Here is a 27,131-nt window from a genome sequence, read left to right on the forward strand (position 1 = left end):
GTTATTTCAACTTTACTGGTATAAATGACCAAGTAAAATAATATTTTACTTTTTTGATACTTCAATTGAGCAGTACTTTCAGCAAGAAGACGTCATATCTGTTATTTTGATCTTTCTTCCCCCATTCTACGGTTGTTGTCGCTATGGTGAAGGATGGAGAGCACGACAAAACACAGATGGTAAATAAACCCACCTTTTAATAACGCTTATGCTTTATCCATGTCCCTCAAGCACTGTACTGGAAATCTGACCTGATATGCAAGATTGAACATGCACAGTCTCTCGTGTACCCTTCTCAATGCATGTGTTTGTGATTTGATGATTCATAATATATTTTGGTTTTAAATTCTGTTTTAAATTCCTGCTTGGAATGTGGCTCTATCATCACTTAGCTAATATAGTTCATTAAAGGCCCAGTGCAGTCAATGTGATTTTCCTGTGTTTTTTAATAAATATATATATATATATATATATATATATATATATATATATATATATATATATATATATATATATATATATATCTACATACACAGTACCAATCAAAAGTTGGGACACACCTACTCATTCAAGGGTGTTTCTTTATTTTTACTGTTTTTTACATTGTAGAATAATAGTGAAGACATCAAAACTATGAAATAGCACATATGGAATCATGTAGTAACCAACAAAGTGTTAAACAAATCAAAATATATTTTATATTTGAGATTCTTCAAATAGCCACCCTTTGCCTTGATGACAGCTTAGCACACTCTTGGCATTCTCTCAACCAGCTTCACCTGGAATGCTTTTCCAACAGTCTTGAAGGAGTTCCCACATATCCTGAGCACTTGTTGGCTGCTTTTCCTTCACTCTGCAATCCGACTCATCCCAAACCATCTCAATTGGGTTGAGGTCGGGGGATTGTGGAGGCCAGGTCATCTGATGCAGCACTCCATCACTCTCCTTCTTGGTAAAATAGCCCTTACACAGCCTGGAGGTGTGTTGGGTCATTGTCCTGTTGAAAAACAAATGATGATCCCACTAAGCCCAAACCAGATGGGATGGCGTATCACTGCAGAATGCTGTGGTAGTCATGCTGGTTAAGTGTGCCTTGAATTCTAAATAAAATCACAGACAGTGTCACCAGCAAAGCACCCCCACACCATAACACCTCCTCCTCCATGCTGTACGGTGGGAACTACACATGCGGAGATAATCAAACGGTTTGAACCAAAAATCTCCAATTTGGACTCCAGACCAAAGGACAAATTTCCACCGGTCTAATGCCCATTGCTCGTGTTTCTTGGCCCAAGCAGGTCTCTTCTTCTTATTGGTGTCCTTTAGTAGTGGTTTATTTGCAGCAATTCGACCACGAAGGCCTGATTCATACAGTCCCCTCTGAACAGTTGATGTTGAGATTTGTCTGTTACTTGAACTCTGAAGCATTTATTTGGGTTGCAATTTCTGAGGCTGGTAACTCTGGGTCTTGCATTCCTGTGGTGGTCCTAATGAGAGCCAGTTTCATCATAGCGCTTGATGGTTTTTGCGACTGCACTTGAGGAAACATTCAAAGTTCTTAAAATGTTCCGTGTTGACTAAGCTTCATGTCTTAAAGTAATGATGGACTGTCGTTTCTCTTTGCTTATTTGAGCTGTTCTTGCCATAATATGGACTTGGTCTTTTACCCATTTTTCAGAATAACTAACCGTGCAGTTTAGTGAACCTCTCTATTGCCCTGTGATGGATAGAACACTAGAACGGAAATACGCTTATTTTGTATATTTGTGACAATACAATGTTTGTTGGTATGTCAATCATACCAACAAATATAATAAATGTTCAGCATAGCATGTTGTTGTGTATAAAGATGCCACTGGGATTCTCGCAGCATGTTAGGCTTTCAAGGGAAAGACCTGTGAATTCAGTGTAGTGCCTTGGAAGGGATGATACAAGTAGTATGTATACTTATCTGCCGTTCCCTCCACACTCGGTGAGATGTAGGCCGCCTTGTGTACCTTTTCTAGCCTGCTGAGTCTTCGTGTCAAATGGCACCCTATTCCTCTCTTTATAGTGCACTATATAGGGAATACAGTAAGGTGCCATTTGGGACGCGTGTTTGAGGCAGAGCTGGAGGAGCAAGCACCGCAGCGGTCGGTTATGATACACAAATCACCATTACCTGTCAACATGTCACATGACCCAAATCACTCACTCGCTCTCTCGCTGTTACTAAGAGGACACCCTAGTCATGTTTGGATGGCTATTGGCTAGTGACGTCACCCTCCAACCAAAGAGTGCCCGTGCCCCCCCACCTCCTCCTCCTCCATCTCACTCTGTATCCCTGTAGCCTGACCATGTTTTCTCAGCAGGACTGGAGGAAGCCTGCCAACCAGGACTAGCCTGGCGTCTACCGCCAGCCAAGTCCTCCTCACTAGCCTACAGTATGAAAATGGGATTAGAGAGCGGATGCTTCTGGGCATTCAGCTGGCACAGTTTAGTTTATGGATGGTTGTTTGCTCTGGTCTTTGCCGTGGCTGTTGCTGCCATGACTACCCACTGCATTACGGTTAGCTGGGATTTGATGTTACAGGTTCCAGGTTGGCATTGTTCTGCAGCGCTTTGGCTACGTTGCTCTGTGGTTAATAATTTGTTGGGGTACTGTAAAACATCAGAGCAATATATTAACCTATTTAACAAACTTTTACTTAAATGCCCTGACTGTAGATCAAACAAAAAAACTATATCACATCAGTAGAAAGTGTGGCATTTGATCTCATTAATTATCATATTTATTAGTTGGTATTAAAAATGTTATCGGTAGATGTACTAGGTCCTTTTAAAACAGATTTGTTTTGTATGAGATTGCTGATGTAAATACAGTTGGGTAGGCCTACTTGTTGCTTTTATTAAACTAATTAATCATGAGCATGGCCTCTTAAGATCTACCGTAGAGCATGAGTTGATCTGGCTGAAGATTTTGTTCAGCTGACATTCTCCATGCTCTGTCATACAAGCAATATTTTTTCCCCCCTCTCGTCTTCAAAACAACTAGGCCAACTCAATCCACGCTATCAACAGCATTACACACACAGCATAGGGACAGTCTATAAAAATAATAACATAATCTCTTTATCTCTGTTTTTAAAAAGCTTAGGCTACTATTTTGCCGGTCCGTGGAGGGGTGTTAACCTCAGAAAGTGAACGAGCTGTCACCTTAATTCACCGTAAGGTTATGTCATGAGGCTGGCAGGTTTACCCAAACAGGTGTTTGGTGTGGCGGCAACCCGCAGTGCTTGGCCTAGACCCTTTTGCTGTCACAAACACCGGATAGGTGCAGTGAAATGTGTTGTTTTAATTACCTTGTTCCTCCATCCCCAGGACAACACAACTATCTGTGTGCTGGGAGGAACGACTGCATCATAGACAAGATCCGCAGGAAGAACTGCCCGGCATGCCGCTTCCGCAAGTGTCTCCAAGCAGGGATGAATCTGGAAGGTAAGAGTGTTACCAACACACATTCATATTGTCCTTATATCAGTGGACTGGTAGTATACACTATTACAGTCTTTTGGCAAACATAGTCATCCGGCAAAGGTTCATCAGTGGTAATTTTCAGCACATTGTCTGTGAAAGGCAGGGCTTTATGTTTTGTCCCCTATAGCGATTGTGATTAGGAGTAGGATTAACTCTTGGATTCACTTAAGGCAGTAGTGGGCCTTAATTCCCGCGGTTTATGTTGACATTAGCAAGTGGTTTCTCTCTGGACCAGTGTTTAACAAGGGTCAGAGCCAGTGATGAACAACAATCATTCAGTCAGACCCAGTTCCTCCCATGTCCCTTAGCCATAGAAAGATAGTTACAAGGCTCACATCAGCTCTGTTTGTATTTTTAGGGGATAGGGCCTAAATGGTATAGAGAGAAGGAAAATATGCCATTAAGAAAGAGGCAGCACTCTGCGGGAATGGACATGACGATAATTCACATTAATGCACTTCATGCTATTTATATATACAGTGGGGAAAAAAAGTATTTAGTCAGCCACCAATTGTGCAAGTTCTCCCACTTAAAAAGATGAGAGAGGCCTGTAATTTTCATCATAGGTACACGTCAACTATGACAGACAAAATGAGGAAAAAAAATCCAGAAAATCACATTGTAGGATTTTTAATGAATTTATTGGCATATGATGGTGGAAAATAAGTATTTGGTCAATAACAAAAGTTTCTCAAAACTTTGTTATATACCCTTTGTTGGCAATGACACAGGTCAAACGTTTTCTGTAAGTCTTCACAAGGTTTTCACACACTGTTGCTGGTATTTTGGCCCATTCTCCATGCAGATCTCCTCTAGAGCAGTGATGTTTTGGGGCTGTCGCTGGGCAACACAGACTTTCAACTCCCTCCAAAGATTTTCTATGGGGTTGAGATCTGGAGACTGGCTAGGCCACTCCAGGACCTTGAAATGCTTCTTACGAAGCCACTCCTTCGTTGCCCGGGCGGTGTGTTTGGGATCATTGTCATGCTGAAAGACCCAGCCACGTTTCATCTTCAATGCCCTTGCTGATGGAAGGAGGGTTTCACTCAAAATCTCACGATACATGGCCCCATTCATTCTTTCCTTTACACGGATCAGTGTCCCTGGTCCCTTTGCAGAAAAAACAGCCCCAAAGCATGATGTTTCCAACCCCATGCTTCACAGTAGGTATGGTGTTCTTTGGATGCACTCAGCATTCTTTGTCCTCCAAACATGATGAGTTGAGTTTTTACCAAAAAGTTATATTTTGGTTTCATCTGACCATATGACATTCTCCCAATCCTCTTCTGGATCATCCAAATGCACTTCAGACGGGCCTGGACATGTACTGGCTTAAGCAGGGGGGACACGTCTCGCACTGCAGGATTTGAGTCCCTGGCGGCGTAGTGTGTTACTGATGGTTGGCTTTGTTACTTTGGTCCCAGCTCTCTGCAGGTCATTCACTAGGTCCCCCGTGTGGTTCTGGGATTTTTGCTCACCGTTCTTGTGATCATTTTGACCCCACGGGGTGAGATCTTGCGTGGAGCCCCAGATCGAGGGGAGATTATCAGTGGTCTTGTATGTCTTCCATTTCCTAATAATTGCTCCAACAGTTGATTTCTTCAAACCAAGCTGCTTACCTATTGCAGATTCAGTCTTCCCAGCCTGGTGCAGGTCTACAATTTTGTTTTTGGTGTCCTTTGACAGCTCTTTGGTCTTGGCCATTGTGAAGTTTGGAGTGTGACTGTTTGAGGTTGTGGACAGGTGTCTTTTATACTGATAACAAGTTCAAACAGGTGCCATTAATACAGGTAACGAGTGGAGGACAGAGGAGCCTCTTAAAGAAGAAGTTACAGTTCTGTGAGAGCCAGAAATCTTGCTTGTTTGTAGGTGACCAAATACTTATTTTCCACCATAATTTGCAAATAAATTCATTAAAAATCCTACAATGGGATTTTCTGGATTTTTTTTTCTCAATTTGTCTGTCATAGTTGACGTGTACCTATGATGAAAATTACAGGCCTCTCTCATCTTTTTAAGTGGGAGAACTTGCACAATTGGTGGCTGACTAAATACTTTTTTTCCCCACTGTATATGTTCATTCTCACAGTGCTGCAGGGTATTAAATTGTTGATTTATTTGTATGAATCAGAGAGGGAAAAAACCTTGATGGACGCGGGTGCATCAGCAGACAACCAAAACCTTAGGTCATACCAGAATGGCTCTTAGTTGCCATAGAAACATGTATGGAGGAAATTAAAAAAGGAGCGAGAAGACTGAGATGTTTTTGTTGATGGTAACCCTCTCATCCGGAGCCAAGCAGCACATATTATAACAGAATAGCAAAATTGATGGAACAGTTTTTCACCAAGTCCAAAATACATTTTGTGTTCTTCTCGTGTTATGTTGCTCTTTTTTAAATAAAGACCCATAGAAATACACAAGAAAGTAAGTCTCTTTCAATTAATAGAACCTTTTTGAGGCTTAACACAATGTGGATGACTGACCTTTATGTTATGAGTACACTGTAGCCTATAGGCTGCATATTGTTGTTATGAATACACAAGGCAAGGTGTCTATGTGGTCTATACACTGTCACCACCTGGGTCGAGTGGGATACGATAGTTAACAGGGAGGATAATTACTGATCAGCTCTTTTCTTCTCTCTCTCTCTCTTCGCAGCGAGGAAAAACAAGAAGCTGATCCGATTAAAAGGTCAGCAGACCACAATGGAGCCGAGCCCTCCCCCACCTGACGAGAGGGCCTGCGCCCTGATCCCCAAGTCCATGCCCCAGCTGGTGCCCACCATGTTGTCCCTGCTCAAAGCCATCGAGCCCGAGGCTATTTACTCTGGTTACGACAGCACCATTCCCGACACCTCCACCCGCCTCATGACCACCCTCAACAGGCTGGGCGGACAGCAGGTCGTCTCAGCCGTCAAGTGGGCCAAGTCCCTACCAGGTGAGACCACATTGGTAAACCTCCATTAACACTGTGACCGCAGACCGCACAAATATGACTAGCCGTCATTATGGGCTAGGCTTGGTCCATTCCATTTCAACTCGAGTTAATTCAGGAAATGAACCAGGCCTACATGTAAATCCAGTGGCTTGCAAATTAATGAGGATTTTTTTAATTAATCTCATGAATTTCCATTTTATTGATCGTGGAATGGAATTGAGTTGACCCCCCAGCCTCTAATCATAAGAAAGAGGGTGCATGGTTTGGTAATCGCCACAAATATTTACTCTGCTCCTCGGTCTCTCCCAGCGGCCAACTGGCCTGGAATGGAAGAACTCGTGGAGAAATCTTACACAACCACTGCATGGTTAAGCAAATATGATCTGAATGGACCTTCAACACTTTTGAAGTCTCAACAATGAGAGATGATTGAACTGCAATTAAAGGTCACTTTTAACATTGATTTAACCCATAACAGTCTAATCCCTGTCTAAGATGGGGGGGTTCTACTAAGCTATATGGAATTTGTTTTAAGAAGGTCATACCAAGGATCATTTTGCTATTTGATTTTGAATTTTGAAGTATGCAAATAGATAAAACATTTTATTTGGCCTTACTGCTATTAGCCCATACAAACGTATTGAATAACAGATTCACTACATGGAACAACACATAGTCCCCCCAAAAATCTAAAGGAACTTTGTTCTGAAGTGTCTGTCCTATATCTGAGAGAGATAAAAAATGTTTTACATGTATTTAACCCCTTATTTTTGGTACTAAACAGTCTCCATATACAGTTGAAGTCGGAAGTTTAGATACACCTTAGCCAAATACATTTAAACTCAGTTTTTCACAATTCCTGACATTTAATCCTAGTAAAAATTCCCTGTCTTAGGTCAGTTAGGATCACCACTTTATTTTAAGAATGTGAAATGTCAGAATAATAGTAGAGAGAATTATTTATTTCAGCTTTTATTTATTTAATCACATTCCCAGTGTGTCAGAAGTTTACATACACTCAATTAGTATTTGGTAGCATTGCCTTTTAAATTGTTTAACTTGGGTCAAACGTTTCGGGTAGCCTTCCACAAGCTTCCCACAATAAGTTGGGTGAATTTTGGCCCATTCCTCCTGACAGAGCTGGTGTAACTGAGTCAGGTTTGTTGGCCTCCTTGCTCGCACACGCCTTTTCAGTTCTGCCCACAAATAATAATAATAATAAAATGTTCTATAGGATTGAGGTCAGGGCTTTGTGATGGCCACTCCAATACCTTGACTTTGTTGTACTTAAGCCATTTTGCCACAACTTTGGAAGTATGCTTGGGGTCATTGTCCATTTGGAAGACCCATTTGCGACCAAGCTTTAACTTCCTGACTGATGTCTTGAGATGTTGCTTCAATATATCCACATAATTTTCCTTCCTCATGATGCCATCCATTTTGTGAAGTGCACCAGTCCCTCCTGCAGCAAAGCACCCCCACAGCATGATGCTGCCACCCCCGTGCTTCACGGTTGGGATGGTGTTCTTCGGCTTTCAAGCCTACCCCTTTTTCCTCCAAACATAACGATGGTCATTATGGCCAAACAGTTCTATTTTTGTTTCATCAGACCGGAGGACATTTCTCCAAAAAGTACGATCTTTGTCCCCATGTGCAGTTGCAAACCGTAGTCTGGCTTTTTAATGGTGGTTTTGGAGCAGTGGCTTCTTCCTTGCTGAATGTCCTTTCAGGTTATGTCAATATAGGACTCGTTTTACTGTGGATATAGATACTTTTGTACCTGTTTCCTCCAGCATCTTCACAAGGTCCTTTGCTGCTGTTCTGGGATTGATTTGCACTTTTCGCACCAAAGTACGTTCATCTCTAGGAACGCGTCTCCTTCCTGAGCGGTATGACGCCTGCGTGGTCCCATGGTTTGTACAGATGAACGTTTGTTTGTACAGATGAACGTGGTACCTTCAGGTGAATGGGAATTGCTCCCAAGGATGACCAGACTTGTGGAGTTCTACAATTATTTTTCTGAGGTTTGATTTATTTTGATTTTCCCATGATGTCAAGCAAAGAGGCACTGAGTTTGAAGGTAGGCCTTGAAATACATCCACAGGTAAACCTCCAATTGACTCCAATGATGTCAATTAGCCTATCAGAAGCTTCTAAAGCCATGACATCATTTTCTGGAATTTTCCAAGCTGTTTATAGTCACAGTCAACTTAGTGCATGTAAACTTCTGACCCACTGGAATTGTGATACAGTGAATTATAAGTGAAATAATTTCCAAAAATTGTTGGAAAGATTACTTGTCATGCACAAAGTAGATGTCCTAACCGACTTGCCAAAACTACAGTTTGTTAACAAGAAATGTGTGGAGTGGTTGAATAACGAGTTTTAATGACTCTAACCTAACTGTATGTAAACTTCCGACTTCAACTGTAGCTCACTCAATAGACCAGCACTAACAACACTGCAATCCTGACTGACCAATGCTCTGTCTGTTGTCTGTTTTGTGCAGGGTTCCGGAACCTTCACCTGGACGACCAGATGACCCTGCTGCAGTGCTCCTGGCTGTTCCTCATGTCCTTCGGCCTGGGCTGGCGCTCCTACCAGCAGTGTAACGGGGGAATGTTGTGCTTCGCCCCTGACCTGGTTATTAATGAGTAAGTCCAGAGGGTCAGAGATTGAGAGGGGTCAGAGATTGAAAGGGGTCAGAGATTGAGAGGGGTCAGAGATTGAGAGGGGGCAGGGATACACCTAGGAGGGCTGTAGCTGGCTGGGGGATCTGGAGCTGAGAAAGGTAGGTGGATTTCTATGGATCACTAGTTTAAACCAGAGCCTCTCTATGATATTGATTGATGGAATGAAAAATGGATGCAAATACCGCTGCGGAAAAATTAAGAGTCCACTGCAAAATTATCTGTTTCTCCGGTTTTACTATTTATAGGTATGTGTTTGGGTAAAAATAACATTTTTGTTTTATTCTATAAACTACTGACAACATTTCTCCCAAATTCCAAATAAAAATATTGTCATTTAGAGCATTTATTTGCTTGTCAAACTTGTCAAAATAACAAAAAAGATGCAGTGTTGTCAGACCTCGAATAATGCAAAGAAAATAAGTTAATGTTCATTTTTAAACAATGCATTAGTAATGTTTTAACTTAGGAAGAGTTCAGAAATCAATATTTGGTGGAATAACCCTGATTTTCAATCACAGCTTTCATGCGTCTTGGCATGCTCGCCACCAGTCTTTCACATTGATGTTGGGTGACTTTATGCCACTCCTGGCGCAAAAATTCAAGCAGCTCGGCTTTGTTTGATGGCTTGTGATCATCCATCTTCCTCTTGATCACATTCTTGAAGTTTTCAATGGGGTTCAGGTCTGGAGATTGGGCTGGCCATGACAGGGTCTTGATCTGGTGGTCCTCCATCCACACCTTGATTGACCTGGCTGTGTGGCATGGCGCATTGTCCTGCTGGAAAAACCAATCCTCAGAGTTGGGGAACAATGTCAGAGCAAAAGGAAGCAAGTTTTCTTCCAGGACAACCTTGTACGTGGCTTGATTCATGCGTCCTTCACAAAGACAAACCTGCCCGATTCCAGCCTTGCTGAAGCACCCCCAGATGCATCACCGATCCTCCACCAAATTTCACAGTGGGTGCGAGACACTGTTGCTTGTAGGTCTCTCCAGGTCTCTGTCTAACCATTAGACGACCAGGTGTTGGGCAAAGCTGAAAATTGGACTCATCAGAGAAGATGACCTTACTCCACTCCTCTAGGGCCAATCCTTACGGTCTTTTGCAAACCTCAGTCTGGCTCTTATTTGCTTCTCATTGATGAAGGGATTTTTTCTAGCTTTGCACGACTTCAGCCCTGCCCCTAGGAGCCTGTTTCAAACCGTCCTCGCCGTGCACTTCACCCCAGCTGCCCTTTGCCATTCTTTTTGTAGGTCACTTGATGTCATCCTACGGTTGTTGAGTGACATTCGAATGAATTGGCGGTCATCCCGGTCAGTAGAGAGTTGTTGTCCCCAATGTCTGCTGCTTGACCTTGTTCTTATGAACCGCCGTCTTTGAAATTTTAAGGATGGAAGCAACCTGACGCTCACTGTATCCCTCTGCCAGTAAAGCCAGAATTGAACCCTTCATTTCCTCACTCAAAACATTCCTTTTCAACTCTTTTGGCATGGTCAATAGTTCTTTTCTGATTAATATTACTTTTGAGGTACTATTAGCACTGTTTTTGCCATCCAGCTGGTCCTATTGCAAGAGGATAGTGATGACCACAGCAGTGGTTTTTATACTTTTCCTCGTTAAATAAGATTTGGTTCAGTTGATCACCTAATCAGTACCTAATTCAGTAGAATGAGGTGTGCCTGTGTTGGAATTCAACAGACACTGGAATGGAATGGCTGTCATACATGTAGAGATGCTGATTTTTTTTCCACAGCTGTATATCCTGGACAACGTGAAGAGGTGGGAGATCCTGTCCATCCAATAAGGGCTGATTTCACAGCCCAGATTCACAACGCTCTGTTTCTCCAGCTGTATCATAGGCGGAACGGTCATTACACTATGTGGATTGCAGATGGAAATAGGTGTTGATTATAAGTGTGTGTGTGTGTGTGTGTGTGTGTGTGTGTCTCAGTGAGAGGATGAAGCTGCCCTACATGACTGACCAGTGTGAGCAGATGCTGAAGATCTCCACGGAGTTTGTGAGGCTGCAGGTGTCCTACGACGAGTACCTGTGTATGAAAGTCCTGCTGCTGCTCAGTACAGGTACAGTACCACATTTACAGTCATTCTTAGTTATACAGTATGATTTGTATACAATGTATTTCGTTGTTTTTGTCATATTTGTAAAAGTATAACGTAAAAATATAACATGAATCATTTTACATTTTTAGTCAGTTAGCAGATGCTCTTATCCAGAGCGACTTCAAATTAATGCATTCATCTTAAGATGGCTAGTTGAGACAACCACATGCTGTGGGATTTATTTAAGATACTCTTTGAAGAGGTAGGGTTTCAGACGTTTTCAGAAGATGGGTAGGGACTCGCTGTCCTGACGTTAGGGGGAAGCTTGTTCCACCCTTGGGGTGCCAGGATAGAGAATAACTGGACTGGGCTGAGCGGGAGCTGACCCCCTGTAGATTTAAACAGTTATTCATTATGCCAGTCCAACACAGTTTGAAGGGAACAGGCTGGGGAAAAGCAGAACAAATGTTTTGATGTCTCAAAGTACAGAAGAGGAGGGAATCCAGACAGACAACTGAAGCTTCAGCTTTTGAATTAGCTTTGTACAAATGAGGCCTCAGGGAGAAAAAAAAATCCCAGCATGACAAGCCATTACCAAATCATATTTAAGCAGAAGGCACTGCTTATTGCAGTGTTGTTGACTTAGAATGACTGCTTTTAAGGCTTTCAAATTACTCAGTGAGTGGTTTTGAAAGGAGCACACACTTGTCTTTTGATTGCTTCTTAAGGAAATTAAAATTACATTTACATGCAGAGCTGTGCTTTTATTAAACCAGTGAGCAATCTTCCTTGAATTTGTTTCTCACACAGTCCCGACAGACATTTTCACATTTTATTTTTATTGGGTCATCAATAATGATATCCACATAATTGAAACTGGAAATGTCAAGGAAATACACAAGGTGACAATTTTTGATTCATGTAGACATATTGCCTGCTTTTATAGACCTGGGTCGTTCCACAAATAGGTTGTTCCTTTTTTGTGTCCCTTTGCTATTTTAAGTAGAAATTGTGAAACAATATTGAATACATTTTTCATTTAAAATAGTCAGCACTTTGACATGTCCCTCCATGCACCATTTGTGTCTTCTAGGAAGATTTTAACGCACTTAATCCCAAAATGTCTCCTAAATTTTCACCATCAGTAACCACGTTTCCGTCAAATGGTAGGTCCAGGTTGTCACAGAAATGTTGCATGAAAATCTGTCGCCAATTGAATGGAACCTAGCTATTGTAAAATGTGATTTTGTGATCTGTCCCTAATTTTAAGGTAAACCCTGTGAGGTGATCTGAACTCTCGTTTTAATATGGTGAAACTATTGTCCTTAAATACATTCTAAAGAAACATTGAACATCTAATAGTCAAATCATAGAGTAAAAGCAGTTGAGCTGGTTCTACTCTTTTTGGCCATTTTCTGGTGTTTTGTGGTGGAAAACTGAGTTGGTTGAGAAAAACACGTCAACCCTGTTAACCATAGTTAGACAGGCTAGAAATGTTTTAACAATTAAAGCAATTTTGTTTCGCACAACAAGCTTCCATTCCCCCCGTCACAAGGATTCATGGCTGATTTAACTAGTAATTACCAGTTGGAGGCTGAGTATGTGAGCGGAGTTGAGCGGACGGAAATCCGGCTCATGGAGCGGTGCTTGTGCATGGAGCGGTGCCTTTTCCTTCCGCTAAAATCTGCTCTTCGCTCCAAATTCGCTCCATTCATTAAAATCACAATTTAACCAACACCCATCCATTTTTGTGGCTACCTGGACCTACCATTTGATTTTGAAGTATTCAAACCAAACCATATGATTTGAATGAAAAGTATTATAATGAACATGAAAAGGTGAATGTAAGAAGCGTTCATCATTTCAAATAGACTACATGTCTTATTAAACAGCATATAAACACTCTAAATAGGTCAGGAGCCAGACAGGGAGCCTAAGAAGGAAAATGAATGATTTAGGCTATATTATTTATATTATTTCAAGGCTATAGCCTACAAAGAAACATGTTGTGAAGCATTTGATGGACTGTTGTTTCTCTTTGCATATTTGCGCTGTTCTTGCCATAATATGGACTTAGCCCTATTTGGTAAAAGACCATCTTCTGTATACACCCCCTACCTTGTCACAACACAACTGATTGGCTCAAACGCATTAAGAAGGCACACCTGTTAATTGAAATGCATTCCAGGTGACTACCTCATGGAGCTGGTTGAGAGAATGCCAAGAGTGTGCAAAGATGTCATCAAGGCAAAGGGTGGCTATTTGAAGAATCTCAAATATAAATTCTATTTTGATTTGTTTAACACTTTTTTGGTTACTACATGATTCCATATGTGTTATTTCATAGTTTTGATGTCTTCACTTGAATGAGTAGGTGTGTCCAAACGTTTGACTGATACTGTAGGCTGTGACTTACTTAGAATGAAATACAAATTAAACGAAAAATGCCTTATTAGGCTCAGTCTACGGTGCCTTTTGAATTCATTTTTAAAAACACCAGTTTGACCAGAGTCTGTGGCATTAGGCTCATGCGATGGTGCCTGGAGAGCAGGCCAGCAGCGGAGAATATCCTCTCCACGCTTGCAGACACTGGGGATGCTGAACACCCTTTGGCCACTCTGGAGAGCAGGCCAGCAGCGGAGAATATCCTCTCTGCTTGCAGACACTGGGGATGCTGAACACCCTTTGGCCACTCTGGAGAGCAGGCCAGCAGCGGAGAATATCCTCTCCACACTTGCAGACACTGGGGATGCTGAACACCCTTTGGCCACTCTGGAGAGCAGGCCAGCAGCGGAGAATATCCTCTCTGCTTGCAGAGCCACTGGGGATGCTGAACACCCTTTTGGCCACTCTGGAGAGCAGGCCAGCAGCGGAGAATATCCTCTCTGCTTGCAGACACTGGGGATGCTGAACACCCTTTTGGCCACTCTTGCCAGGCTGGGCAGAGATGCAGAGTTTGTTTCCTAATGTAGGCCTAAGGGTTTTTAGGCAAAATAACCCAATCAAAACGTAAAGCTCCTTGAAAGTGGGAATATGCCCCAGGCCTATTGGACCAAAATCAATTATGGCAAATTGTATAGATAATAGAACAAAAATTAAGGAAACTTTTAAGATATTTGATTTTCAGTTTATAAATACTTTGCCACAATGACACACTTAATTAGTTACCCGCCTCGTACCTTTCCTTTAGCATGTGCACGTATAAGTACACCATCATGCTTTCGGGATATGTGTCTTTTCAGATTCCACAATGATTCTTTAGTTGTAGACACTACATCACTGCACTCACTCTCTCTCTTGCTCTTGGTCCTCATCTTTGTAAGTCACCTTGATTTAGCACCTGTGTGTTTTATCAGTTTCTTTATGAAAATATTTAGTGAACTCCATGACAGTAGCTAAAGCAAGGGGCTATAGCAGCACACAAGTAGACTACAAATGCATGCTGGGACGGCATGCCCTGAACTCGTGAAGTGAGCGCTACTGGAGCACTATTGGAGAGGGCGAGAAGGCCGATGCTCAAGCATTTGGGAATCTCACTCCGCGCTTCAGTCAAATTGGGCACACTCCTCGCTCCGCTCACATACTCTGGTTGGAGGGCCGAATGCACCATAACGCCGCTAACTATCCCCTATAGAGCCGTATATTATACAGTGGGGAGAACAAGTATTTGATACACTGCCGATTTTGCAGGTTTTCCTACTTACAAAGCATGTAGAGGTCTGTAATTGTTATCATAGGTACACTTCAACTGTGAGAGACGGAATCTAAAAAAAAATCCAGAAAATCACATTGTATGATTTTTAAGTAATTAATTTGCATTTTATTGCATGACATAAGTATTTGATACATCAGAAAAGCAGAACTTAATATTTGGTACAGAAACCTTTGTTTGCAATTACAGAGATCATACGTTTTCTGTAGGTCTTGACCAGGTTTGCACACACTGCAGCAGAGATTTTGGCCCACTCCTCCATACAGACCTTCTCCAGATCCTTCAGGTTTCGGGGCTGTCGCTGGGCAATACAGACTTTCAGCTCCCTCCAAAGATTTTCTATTGGGTTCAGGTCTGGAGACTGGCTAGGCCACTCCAGGACCTTGAGATGCTTCTTACGGAGCCACTCCTTAGTTGCCCTGGCTGTGTGTTTCGGGTCGTTGTCATGCTGGAAGACCCAGCCACGACCCATCATCAATGCTCTTACTGAGGGAAGGCGGTTGTTGGCCAAGATCTTGCGATACATGGCCCCATCCATCCTCCCCTCAATACGGTGCAGTCGTCCTGTCCCCTTTGCAGAAAAGCATCCCCAAAGAATGATGTTTCAACCTCCATGCTTCACGGTTGGGATGGTGTTCTTGGGGTTGTACTCATCCTTCTTCTTCCTCCAAACACGGCGAGTGGAGTTTAGACCAAAAAGCTCTATTTTTGTCTCATCTGACCACATGACCTTCTCCATTCCTCCTCTGGATCATCCAGATGGTCATTGGTAAACTTCAGACGGGCCTGGACACGCGCTGGCTTGAGCAGGGTGACCTTGCGTGCGCTGCAGGATTTTAATCCATGACGGCGTAGTGTGTTACTAATGGTTTTCTTTGAAACTGTGGTCCCAGCTCTCTTCAGGTCATTGACCAGGTCCTGCCGTGTAGTTCTGGGCTGATCTCTCATCTTCCTCATGATCATTGATGCCCCACGAGGTGAGATCTTGCATGGAGCCCCAGACCGAGGGTGATTGACCATTATCTTGAACATCTTCCATTTCCGAATAATTGCGCCAACAGTTGTTGCCTTCTCACCAAGCTGCTTGCCTATTGTCCTGTAGCCCATCCCAGCCTTGTGCAGGTCTACAATTGTATCCCTGATGTCCTTACACAGCTCTCTGGTCTTGGCCATTGTGGAGAGGTTGGAGTCTGTTTGATTGAGTGTGTGGACAGGTGTCTTTTATACAGGTAATGAGTGGAGAACAGGAGGGCTTCTTAAAGAAAAACTAACAGGTCTGTGAGTCGGAATTCTTACTGGTTGGTAGGTGATCAAATACTTATGTCATGCAATAAAATGCAAATTAATTACTTAAAAATCATACAATGTGATTTTCTGGATTTTTGTTTTAGATTCCGTCTCTCACAGTTGAAGTGTACCTATGATAAACATTACAGACCTCTACATGCTTTGTAAGTAGGAAAACCTGCAAAATCGGCAGTGTATCAAATACTTGTTCTCCCCACTGTATATACAGTGAGGGGGAAAAAGTATTTGATCCCCTGCTGATTTTGTACGTTTGCCCGCTGACAAAGAAATGATCAGTCTATAATTTTAATGGTAGGTTTATTTGAACAGTGAGAGACAGAATAACAACAAAAAAATCCAGAAAAACGCATGTCAAAAATTTTATAAATTGATTTGCATTTTAATTAGGGAAATAAGTATTTGACCCCCTCTCAATCAGAAAGATTTCTGGCTCCCAGGTGTCTTTTATACAGGTAACAAGCTGAGATTAGGAGCACACTCTTAAAGGGAGTGCTCCTAATCAGCTTGTTACCTGTATAAAAGACACCTGTCCACAGAAGCAATCAATCAATCAGATTCCAAACTCTCCACCATGGCCAAGACCAAAGAGCTCTCCAAGGATGTCAGGGACAAGATTGTAGACCTACACAAGGCTGGAATGGGCTACAAGACCATCGCCAAGCAGCTTGGTGAGAAGGTGACAACAGTTGGTGCGATTATTCGCAAATGGAAGAAACAAAAAAGACCTGTCAATCTCCCTCGGCCTGGGGCTCCATGCAAGATCTCACCTCGTGGAGTTGCAATGATCATGAGAACGGTGAGGAATCAGCCCAGAACTACACGGGAGGATCTTGTCAATGATCTCAAGGCAGCTGGGACCATAGTCATCAAGAAAACAATTGGTAACACACTACGCCGTGAAGGACTAAAATCCTGCAGCGCCCGCAAGGTCCCCCTGCTTAAGAAAGCACATCTGAAGTTTGCCAATAAACATCTGAATGATTCAGAGGAGAACTGGGTGAAAGTGTTGTGGTCAGATGAGACCAAAATCGAGCTCTTTGGCATCAACTCAACTTGCCGTGTTTGGAGGAGGAGGAATGCTGCCTATGACCCCAAGAACACCATCCCCACCGTCAAACATGGAGGTGGAAACATTATGCTTTGGGGGTGTTTTTCTGCTAAGGGGACAGGACAACTTCACCGCATCAAAGGGACGATGGACGGGGCCATGTACCGTCAAATCTTGGGTGAGAACATCCTTCCCTCAGCCAGGGCATTGAAAATGGGTCGTGGATGGGTATTCCAGCATGACAATGACCCAAAACACACGGCCATGGCAACAAAGGAGTGGCTCAAGAAGAAGCACATTAAGGCCCTGGAGTGGCCTAGCCAGTCTCCAGACCTTAATCCCATAGAAAATCTGTGGAGGGAGCTGAAGGTTCGAGTTGCCAAACATCAGCCTCGAAACCTTAATGACTTAGAGAAGATCTGCAAAGAGGAGTGGGACAAAATCCCTCCTGAGATGTGTGCAAACCTGGTGGCCAACTTCAAGATATGTCTGACCTCTGTGATTGCCAACAAGGGTTTTGCCACCAAGTACTACGTCATGTTTTGCAGAGGGGTCAAATACTTATTTCCCTCATTAAAATGCAAATCAATTCATAACATTTTTGACATGCGTTTTTCTGGATGTTGTTGTTGTTATTCCGTCTCTCACTGTTCAAATAAACCTACCATTAAAATTATAGACTGATCATGTCTTTGTCAGTGGGCAAACGTACAAAATCAGCAGGGGATCAAATACTTTTTTCCCTCACTGTACATATTGTGGAGCGTTGTACAATGTAGTTTTTGTTTAAATCGATACAATCTAAAACTTTGGTGAAATCCCCCCCAAAATCTGACCAAGTTACACCAATTTGGTGACTTTTGAGAAGTGTAACTACCCATCTATAGACATATCTCCTGTTAGTATTGCCTGCTACTTCAATGCATCTTTAATTAGTTCGAAAACGTAGGTGAAGGCTATTAGCTGGAGGATGACGCCATATTGTAGCTCTCTCAAATCAAAATAGTGATTTGTCAGTTATTCTGCGCTGGAGAGGCATAATATACTTCTCTTGTATGTTTGAAAAGGGACCTCAATATATCCAAACCAAAAAGTGTATACCAGGGGCAAGCCAATTTGTATCTCTCATCTGATAAGACAATTGGAGAGTATTTTACAATTTCCCTCCTATGTTGTTTTGCATAATATCTTGTCCATTGAGTGCGGTTTTGCCTGGGCCCCAGTCCAAGATCCCAGAAGCCTTCAGTCCAGGGTACGTCCTTCATCTGGCTCTCATCAGGGAAGAATGGGACAGCATAAAACCCATTGATGTTACCTGTGGTTTTGCATATTTTCCATTGACCTAAGTGTGGTTGGGACGGGACGGGAGGGTGGTGTGTATGAGATCGTAGTGCCAGGATAATGGGCAGTGTTCAGACTAGGAGACTCTCTGGGTCAAAAGAGACTCCTTCCTGGCCTAGCCTAACTGAAGGTCAGATTGTCTAGCGTGAATGTTGGTAGACTGAATGAGGTTGTGTCCTTGACATCCCAAGCTTTTTATAATGACTGTGACGTACACTGCCTTAATTACATGATGAGTAAGAGGTTGTTTATGCCTGTTTTACTCCCTCCCTCCTGCCCTCCTTCACTTGTGCCTACAGTACCAAAGGATGGATTGAAGAGCCAGGTTGTGTTTGATGAGATCCGCATGGCCTACATCAAGGAGCTGGGGAAGGCCATTGTCAAGCGGGAAGAGAACTCCAGCCAGAACTGGCAGAGGTTCTACCAACTTACTAAGCTACTGGACTCCATGCAGGAGGTGAGGCTGAGGCTGAACCCAGCCTGCTCCCACAGCAACACAACACCATTCAGCAACACAACACCATTCAGCAACACTTGCCACTGTTTTCCAGGAACTTATGGAACCCAGGACTTCCTGGTAAACAGTGGCAAGTGTTACTGCTCGGACTAGCCTGCCTAAATAAATACTATGAAATGAATGAGTATGCTCATACACAACACAGACACACACATACTTATCAGCTCTTCTACTCGTCAGCATACCTACAAATCAACCTGTTACAGAGGTCCAGTATGTATGATGTGCAGTCGACTATAAAAAAATACCCTGTTGTTTCCACAGATAGTGGGGGGCCTCCTGCAGATCTGTTTCTACACATTTGTGAATAAATCCCTGAGCGTGGAGTTCCCGGAGATGCTGGCCGAGATCATCAGCAACCAGTTACCAAAATTCAAAGATGGGAGCGTCAAGCCACTTCTGTTTCATGCCTTAAACCATGACACAATGCCTTAAAATCCCAGCCTCCCCTCCCTCACACCCGCCCGCCAGCCAGCCCCGCCGGTTTTCCCTGCAGATGACCCAGGACCCCCACCAGTATGGATTAATGTAGTGAGAGTGTGCACCTGAATCGGTCCCCAGAGGACTCCGGTGGAGAGAGGGAGAACTTCCAAAAGAGAGTGAGAATGACACTTTGAGAGTGAGCAACAGGGTACAAACTAGACTGAACCTTCTGAATCAAACAAGGACTGTACTTTTTCTGGAATCGTGTTTAGACTGTGAATCACTTCAAAACACTTGATTATTGTGAGATTGGAGGAATAAAATTTTACAAACGAAAAGAGAAAGGAATATTTTCAATAGATTTTATGCATGCACACACCACTCATTGTTTTTTACACAAGATTATCAGAGAAGGGAAAACGTGCCTTTTTTTGTTTAGCTTTGCAGGCTCTCTATAGCCATTCTTCTCAAACTGTCAAAAGCAAGTATTTTGCATAGGAATCTAATATAAACACCTTTGTATGCATTTCTATCTGTTATTCACACTGCCAGTTTCTGTTCTCTTAGCAGCCATGTTTCGTTTCTCAAGTGGGCAGCTCAACGATCCCCAGAAGTGAACTAGCGAGAGTGAGCTCCTTACATAAGGTAATGAAATCCAACATAATGTCCAATTTCATTCTCTGCAACCTTTCAGTAGTTGTTATACTCAAAAGCATCAATAATGCTTTTTGTGGTATTAATGATTCTTAAGGATAATTTATCCTACAGTCATCATGATAGGTTCCTGCCCATGTCTGAGCTTATGTCGCATACAGAACGTCATAAATTCAACAGTGGAGAAAAAAAAGATTCACATTTGTTATAGGTGAAACATCAGATCAACATGTATGGTGTAATAGGTTAAGTCTTCATGTTAAAGGGAGGACTCACTTCATATTAACACCGTCCTTGATTTGCGAGCTAAATGAAAATGCCAGCGTTGGTCTAGGGAGATGGGATTGGGGTTTGCAGCAGTGGCTAATGATGATATGATTGTCTGTGTGTATCTGTGAGTATATGTGAGTATCTGTGTGTCTGTGAGTGAAAAGGATAGAAAGTAATGACCTGAACAAGTTTGTTTGTTCATATGATATGAAAACGTATGTATTTATTTCAAAATCGTCACAACCCTATTTTTCAAGATCTGTCAAGCAGAATTTTAGAGAGCATACGCACAGTCACTATTCTCTGGGAGTTGCAAACAAATGATGTTAAATGTCACAAGCTCTTAAGTTTGGCCCCTTTTACAGTCACCTGTATGTATTATTCTAGTGCCAAACCGCATATTCTTTGTTAATTTTTATTCATAATATGAAATGGAAAGAAAGCAGAACTGTCATTGTTTTCTGTCCTCCCATTATTCTATGCTTCAGGGTGCTCATTTATAAAAAGACTATTGGGTAAAAATGTTAAGTACACCAGCTAATGAGGAATACAAGTATTGATTGTTATTCACAAGAACATGTAGATGTTTTCAAGCCATTTTGTATACTTGTACTCTGAGACTCTTGAAGTTGCAATGGTATTTTGTAATGCTATCAAAGTATGGTGACCAGCACATTGCCCTGTGAAAAGGGAGTTCCCCCGTCCCTGCTAGAAGTCATTCTCTCATTTGAGGTACTCACCACACACATCAGCTTATGCCATGTAAAAGCCATAAAACGACATACAAGTAAAATGGCTTTTGGAGTCAAGTGCAGAAACATTGCTAAAAGGCTTGCTACTTGCGCTCAGAATTGTTTCATTCTCACTTCTTAGCTCCTTCTTCGTAATCATTAGGCCAGGTTAGTTAAACAAAATGGCAGCCATGTGGGCTAACTACTTCATGTAGTCATCCTTTCAGTTAGACTGATGGAATGACCACGTGAGATGAATCCCCTGGTGCTGCTCTCTGCAGATTGACATATTTTGGTTTACTTTCACATTGTGTTAGTGGACTGTCTCTGTTCTGGTCTTCAATTGGTCAAACCAGCTTGATCATATCCTAATGATCACTGCATTGCCGTAGATGTACATAGGGTAACATATCCCCTGAAATTGAAGCAGTGTTGATTAATACATGTTTCATGACAACTTTTGACAGAATACCTGTATATTCCTATACTAATTAGTTTTTTTTCAAACTGAAGTTTCACTTAAGGCCCTGCGAAAGGGAGACAGAGAGCCATACAAAAATGTGGGTTTAAATTCAGGAAAACTTAACTGTCAATGCTTTTGAAAATTGATTTATTTTAAAACAACAATATTTTCAGTAATTTTGAATATCAGTTTGATCCTCTTTGATATGAATAATTGTACTGTCTTTTTGTACATTTGATGAGTAAGACGGTAATTGTTTTATTTTTCTGTTTGTTGGTTTGTGTTTGACAAAGATAAATGTATTGCATATGTACTTAGAAAGTGTTAAAATATGTTGTCTGACTAAATATAAATTCTATAAATCAATGGGAAAGATTATATGAAAGACCACTTTGTTTTAGAAAATCTAAAAATATGGGTTTTGGGAGGGGATGAAGGACTGGAGTATATTTTGTATAGTGCAACGGAGTTGCCAAAGCAGAGAACAGAAGTATTCAAGCAGCCAGTTACATTTACAGTAGCACTTATTATCCAATTATAGTACCTATTTTAAAATATATTTTGTAATGGTCTAGGCTTTGGTCTCTTGTATATTGCTGTGAGGATTAACCAGTCATTTAAAAATACATTTTAAAAAAGGTAAAAACTGTGTGTGAAAGTAATCTACCAGAGAATTTGCACTCCCACGTTTCATAATGAATAGGAAATGAGGTAGGTCTGTACTCAGTCTTTGCAGTGAAACAAAGGAAATGATAGTCTTTCACTGCAAACACTAAGTACTGACCTGCCTCATTTCCCATTGATTTCAGATTGATATTTTGGTCTACGCACCACAAACAGCAAAAATCTACAACTATTTGTTAATTCACTACCTCATCTCAACGTCCTACTGGTTGAGAGAGTCTATTTTTTGTATAAAATACATGCAAATATTATCTTTAAAGATTAAGGGCAGATCATATTTCACTGGTATATGGCTTTCATTAAGGTCTGTTTTGTTTGTATTTCAGTTCTGTACATGTAATCCAAATGTAAAGAATATACATTGTCTATTTGTTTAAAAAATAGTTTGTATTACCGCTGTATTACCCCTCTTCTGTAGTCAATGTCAATATCTTCACCTATTTGATTAAATGTTGGACTAAAATGTCTGTAGTTCTTTGGTTGGGTGCTCTAGTTTCACTTCATGACCTCCTAGATCAGGGCTGTCTAACCCTGTTCCTGGAGAGCTCACCCTCCTGTAGGTTTTCACTCCAACCCCAGTTGGAACCAACCTGATTCAGCTTTTCAACCAGCTAATTATTAGAATCAGGTGTGCTAGATGAGGGTTGAAGTGAACCTACAGGATGGTAGTTCTCTAGGAACAGGGTTGGAGAGCCCTGTCCTAGATGATTATCAAATGTTTGTCCAGATAAACCTGTTCAATAAATAAAGGGTTTCTCAAGTCATTTCTAAGGTCTACAAATGTGTCTTAACTGTATGTCAGACATAAAGGTTCACAGGAACTTCAAAGACAATTTACAATTTCCATATCACTCTATAGTATGAAAATGTTTTGACTCCCTGTCAAACTTTCTGGAGCTGGGAACCTGTTCACCACTTGAGGAAATATTTGAGAAATGACCGTAAGCCTATCCTCTGTGTTCAACTTCTAAAGGGCTTACGTTGCTAACATAGCTGGTTTGAAGTCACTGAGGTCATGGATAGGTGTGTTATCTGGAGCAAGGTAACGGATTATAAACCGGGTAGTTTGAGACCTGGATGCTGATTTGCTGACAGCTGTGGTATAATCAGACAGTATACCACAGTATGATGCAAAATTAGAATTTAGAACCACGGAGAGTTACCGCAAGTCGCAAAGAAAACAGCAGCTGCCTCCACTATTTCAGCACCATTTCAATTTCAACATAATCAAATCACCTCTGCTTAGTCTAATACAGTGACAACTAAATAATACCAAAACAATTTAGTTAAATCAACATAAATGAAATAATGTGGCTGTCCATGGTTCTGATTTCTGTGTGTTCGTGCAAGTAGAAAAACATGTTGACTCACCCTAATTGTAGGGAAACGCCAATGCCATCCTCCTCTCTTTCATGTTGACGAAACGTTCTATCACTCTGTCATACAGTACATGCTTTCATTTTTTTGTTAGCCTTCTACATCTAGCTACATATTGAACTTCCATCCTCTCAGGCCAGGGGCACAACAATGTATGAATGAATGGTTGGATCAGAATCGCCGTTATAATCATTGGCCAGTACGGAGAATGAAGTAAATCCACATGTCCAAATCCCTATCTCCATCCATGGCTAATTTAGGAAAGGGCCAATTTTAGCTAGCTGGCTAGCTAGCCGTCGGAGGACAACACGAGATGCAACAATTCAAGTTTTTCTGTCTGATGTATGCTCTCAATGGGATTTGATAGGAGTGACGCCAAATCCAAGCTGGCTTCGGTTGACTTTTTTTTTTTTTGTTGCTCCAGGACCATTCACAGTTGATCGCTCAGTTTAGCTCAACGCTGATTGGCAAAAAAATATATATATATTTTTTTGGTCAAGGGAGGCCAGATGCTTGCTGGCTTCCCTTGGCTTCAACGCTACGGACGGCAACAATGTCATACTCGTTTGGACCAGACATCATCAGATATATGGCCTACACGTAGAGAGACAGAGGGGCGCTGTTTTGCTCGCTCGGTTGCTTTCTCCTGTGAGATACTCAGCCTCTTGTGAACTGAAGGAAAATTATGAAAGACAGAGAGACTAAATGTAAATAATGTAAAAATAAAAATAAATGTGTGTGAAGCCTGGCTTCCCTTGGCTTCCCTTGGCATCCATGGCTACACGCCACTGCTCAGAACAGGTCTATAAAATCCAAGGCATTGAGACATCAATAAACTAGGACAGCTCTGCGAGTTAAAAGTTGATCTTTAATAGATGATATTCTGTACAACCTTGTTCATTATTCATTTGATCAGGAAGAATATTAAGGCTCCCAATGGACGTGAAATAAATGAGACAAAAAATGAAGCAACTAAGATGCAAAAGTTAGTATGCTACAATACAAAATATAAAATGTGATACTGAAATGATACCTTTATCAAATGTAATGTATTTACAATGTTAATACACTCAAAGAATACAGTTCAGATCTCAGCTTTGAAAATGTATAAAAATAACATAAGTGGTCTAGTTTCACATTAAAACATTTTTTACACTCTCTCCTTTACCTGTTAAGATTTTAATGAAAACAGTTCAGTTAACTTTATTTCCAGGTTTATGGAGACAATTTCACCTAGTAGTTCTGAGCAAAAAACAAAAAAAAGCTATTAAAATGTGTCTAACTGGGAGTTAAGACATTCAGGATGCTCCCACCTCGGTACTGTACAGGTAGGTAAACAGCAGTTGTGTTCTGTCTTGTCTAGGGGAATACCGGGTTGCCATGGCAAGGCAGAAAGCGCTCACATTTACAGCAATACTCGCTGAAAAATCCCCCCATCATTTAGAGATGAAAGAACCCCACACAATCAACTCCATTCATTGTTACATTTGACATTTTAGTAGACGCTCTTATCCAGAGCGACTTACAGGAGCAATTAGGGTTAAGTGCCTTGCTCAAGGGCACAACAGGTTTTTCACCTAGTCTGATTGTGGATTCTAACCAGTGACCTTTTGGTTACTGGGCCAACGCTCTTAACCGCTAGGCTACCAGCCGCCCCATTCCTACAGACAGTACACTGGAAGAGAAGTTGGACTGCAGTCCAAACCTCAGACCAATTACTTTTTTCCCACCCCAAAATGGAAACATCTTCCAAAGTTCCAACAGATGATAGAAGACACTAAAAGCAGTGGCAGTGCAATTCAATGAAATAAGGATTGTCTGAACAGGGGAATGAGCCTTTGTAGCAACAATGCAATACACACACACACACACACACACCAGTCTGCTTCTGAATTCCAGATTCATGACCATGCACAGCAGGAAGCCCTCTGTGCTCCAGACTCTTCCAATAAGCTGCAGGTTCACAGTGCAGCTGCGTAGTCACTCCAGTTCAGTCCAGTCCTAGTCCAGGGCTAAACAAATTCCACATAGTTCTCCGGGATCAGGCCCATCCTGCCGTCCAGGGTGCCTTCCAGCCAGCCAGGCTCCCTGGAGGGATGAACTGAGGGATGAGAGACAGATGCACATAGCTGAGCTGTTCTCAACCGTTAAACTGCCTCTCATGTTGTCCAACGGAACAGAGTCCCTATTTGAAAGCAGAGACCCATATGGTGAGTGGCTACTGACAGTTGCACTCTGGTGGCTATGGGTACAATCGGAGAGGGGGGTGACACACACCGCTGCGTACCTCCTTGAGAAGGAGGTATAAGATGAACAAGACCCCAGTGTGCAACCGTGACCCCTAGCAGCACTGATACCCCAAGCCACCCTCTGCCTGAAATAACCCAAGCTAGTATGATGTGTGAAAACCTGAAGCACCATTACGGGCTGGCTGTAGATACAATTTACATAAGATTGCAATGACATTAATGATTGTAAATGTATCAGTCCATAGGTCTGTGCTTTCTATATTGTTTCTAAAACATTTTGAACTATAAACAAAATATAGGCACTGATAAATGACAGGTTACTCAGAGAGTTGAGAAGATAACTTCTGCACATAAGTGAGTGTGAGAACTCTTTTGATATGGTCTTGACTGACCTTACTGACTATTCAATGGGTATCGCGGAAGTTCAGCGTCACGGCTTAATTGAAATTTTAAGGCAATAACATTTCACAGTAAACGCTGCATATGTCACCTCAATCAGAAATTGCGCGATAGAAATGTAAAGGTAATCTGTAACGCTTTACAGATTTAATAGCGCCCCTAGTATTGTTTTGGTAGCTAGGAACTGTAGCTAGGAAAGCTTAGGAAAACAGCTTATTTGAGCTGTTCTTGACATAATATGGACTTGGTCTTTTACCAAGTAGGGCTATCTTCTGTATACCCCCCATAACACAACTGATTGGCTCAAACGCATTAAGAAGGGAAGAAATTCCACAAATTAACTTTTAACAAGGCACACCTGTTAATTTAAATGCATTCCAGGTGACTACCTCATGAAGCTGGTTGCGAGAATGCCAAGAGTGTGCAAAGCTGTCATCAAGGCAAAGGGTGGCTACTTTGAAGAATCTCAAATATAAAATGTATTTTGATTTGTTGAACACCTTTTTTGGTTACTACATGATTCCATGTGTGTTATTTCATAGTTTTGATCTCTTCACTATTATTCTACAATGTAGAAAATAGTAAAAACAAAGAAAAACCCTGGAATGAGGAGGTGTGTCCAAACTTTCGACTGGTACTGTATAGTGCACTACTTTTGACCAGGGCCTCATACAAGTATTTTTCTTCTTTCTTCTTTCTTCCTGCCCCTCAGCAACCTGGGTGGTTGTGTGGCTGATTCCCACGCTG

The 27,131-nt window shown here is 41.8% G+C and overlaps 2 protein-coding genes across 10 annotated transcripts in view; one reads left to right on the forward strand and one right to left on the reverse strand.

Moving 5' to 3' along the window:
* Positions 1-22,958, forward strand: part of LOC121579198 (glucocorticoid receptor) — a 115,610-nt gene extending 92,652 nt beyond the window's left edge. For 6 of the 7 annotated variants that reach the window (XM_041893571.2, XM_041893572.2, XM_041893575.2 and 3 more), the window contains 7 exons: positions 153-179; positions 3,361-3,477; positions 6,178-6,456; positions 8,966-9,110; positions 11,099-11,229; positions 18,917-19,074; positions 19,399-22,958. In XM_041893571.2, the coding sequence (XP_041749505.1) occupies positions 153-179; positions 3,361-3,477; positions 6,178-6,456; positions 8,966-9,110; positions 11,099-11,229; positions 18,917-19,074; positions 19,399-19,569 (1,028 nt within the window). In that variant the 3' untranslated portion in view covers positions 19,570-22,958. The remainder of the gene's footprint in view (positions 1-152; positions 180-3,360; positions 3,478-6,177; positions 6,457-8,965; positions 9,111-11,098; positions 11,230-18,916; positions 19,075-19,398) is intronic. The other variant, XM_041893573.2, reaches the window with a different exon arrangement.
* A 2,356-nt stretch (positions 22,959-25,314) lies between these two features.
* The window catches only part of LOC121579199 (rho GTPase-activating protein 26), a 121,188-nt gene continuing 119,371 nt past the window's right edge, over positions 25,315-27,131 (reverse strand). For all 3 annotated transcript variants that reach the window (XM_041893580.2, XM_041893579.2, XM_041893578.2), the window contains one exon: positions 25,315-25,837. In XM_041893580.2, coding sequence (XP_041749514.1) covers positions 25,749-25,837 — 89 coding nt within the window. In that variant the 3' untranslated portion in view covers positions 25,315-25,748. The remainder of the gene's footprint in view (positions 25,838-27,131) is intronic.

This window comes from Coregonus clupeaformis, chromosome 13, assembly GCF_020615455.1.
Source record: "Coregonus clupeaformis isolate EN_2021a chromosome 13, ASM2061545v1, whole genome shotgun sequence".
NCBI classification, from domain to species: domain Eukaryota; kingdom Metazoa; phylum Chordata; class Actinopteri; order Salmoniformes; family Salmonidae; genus Coregonus; species Coregonus clupeaformis.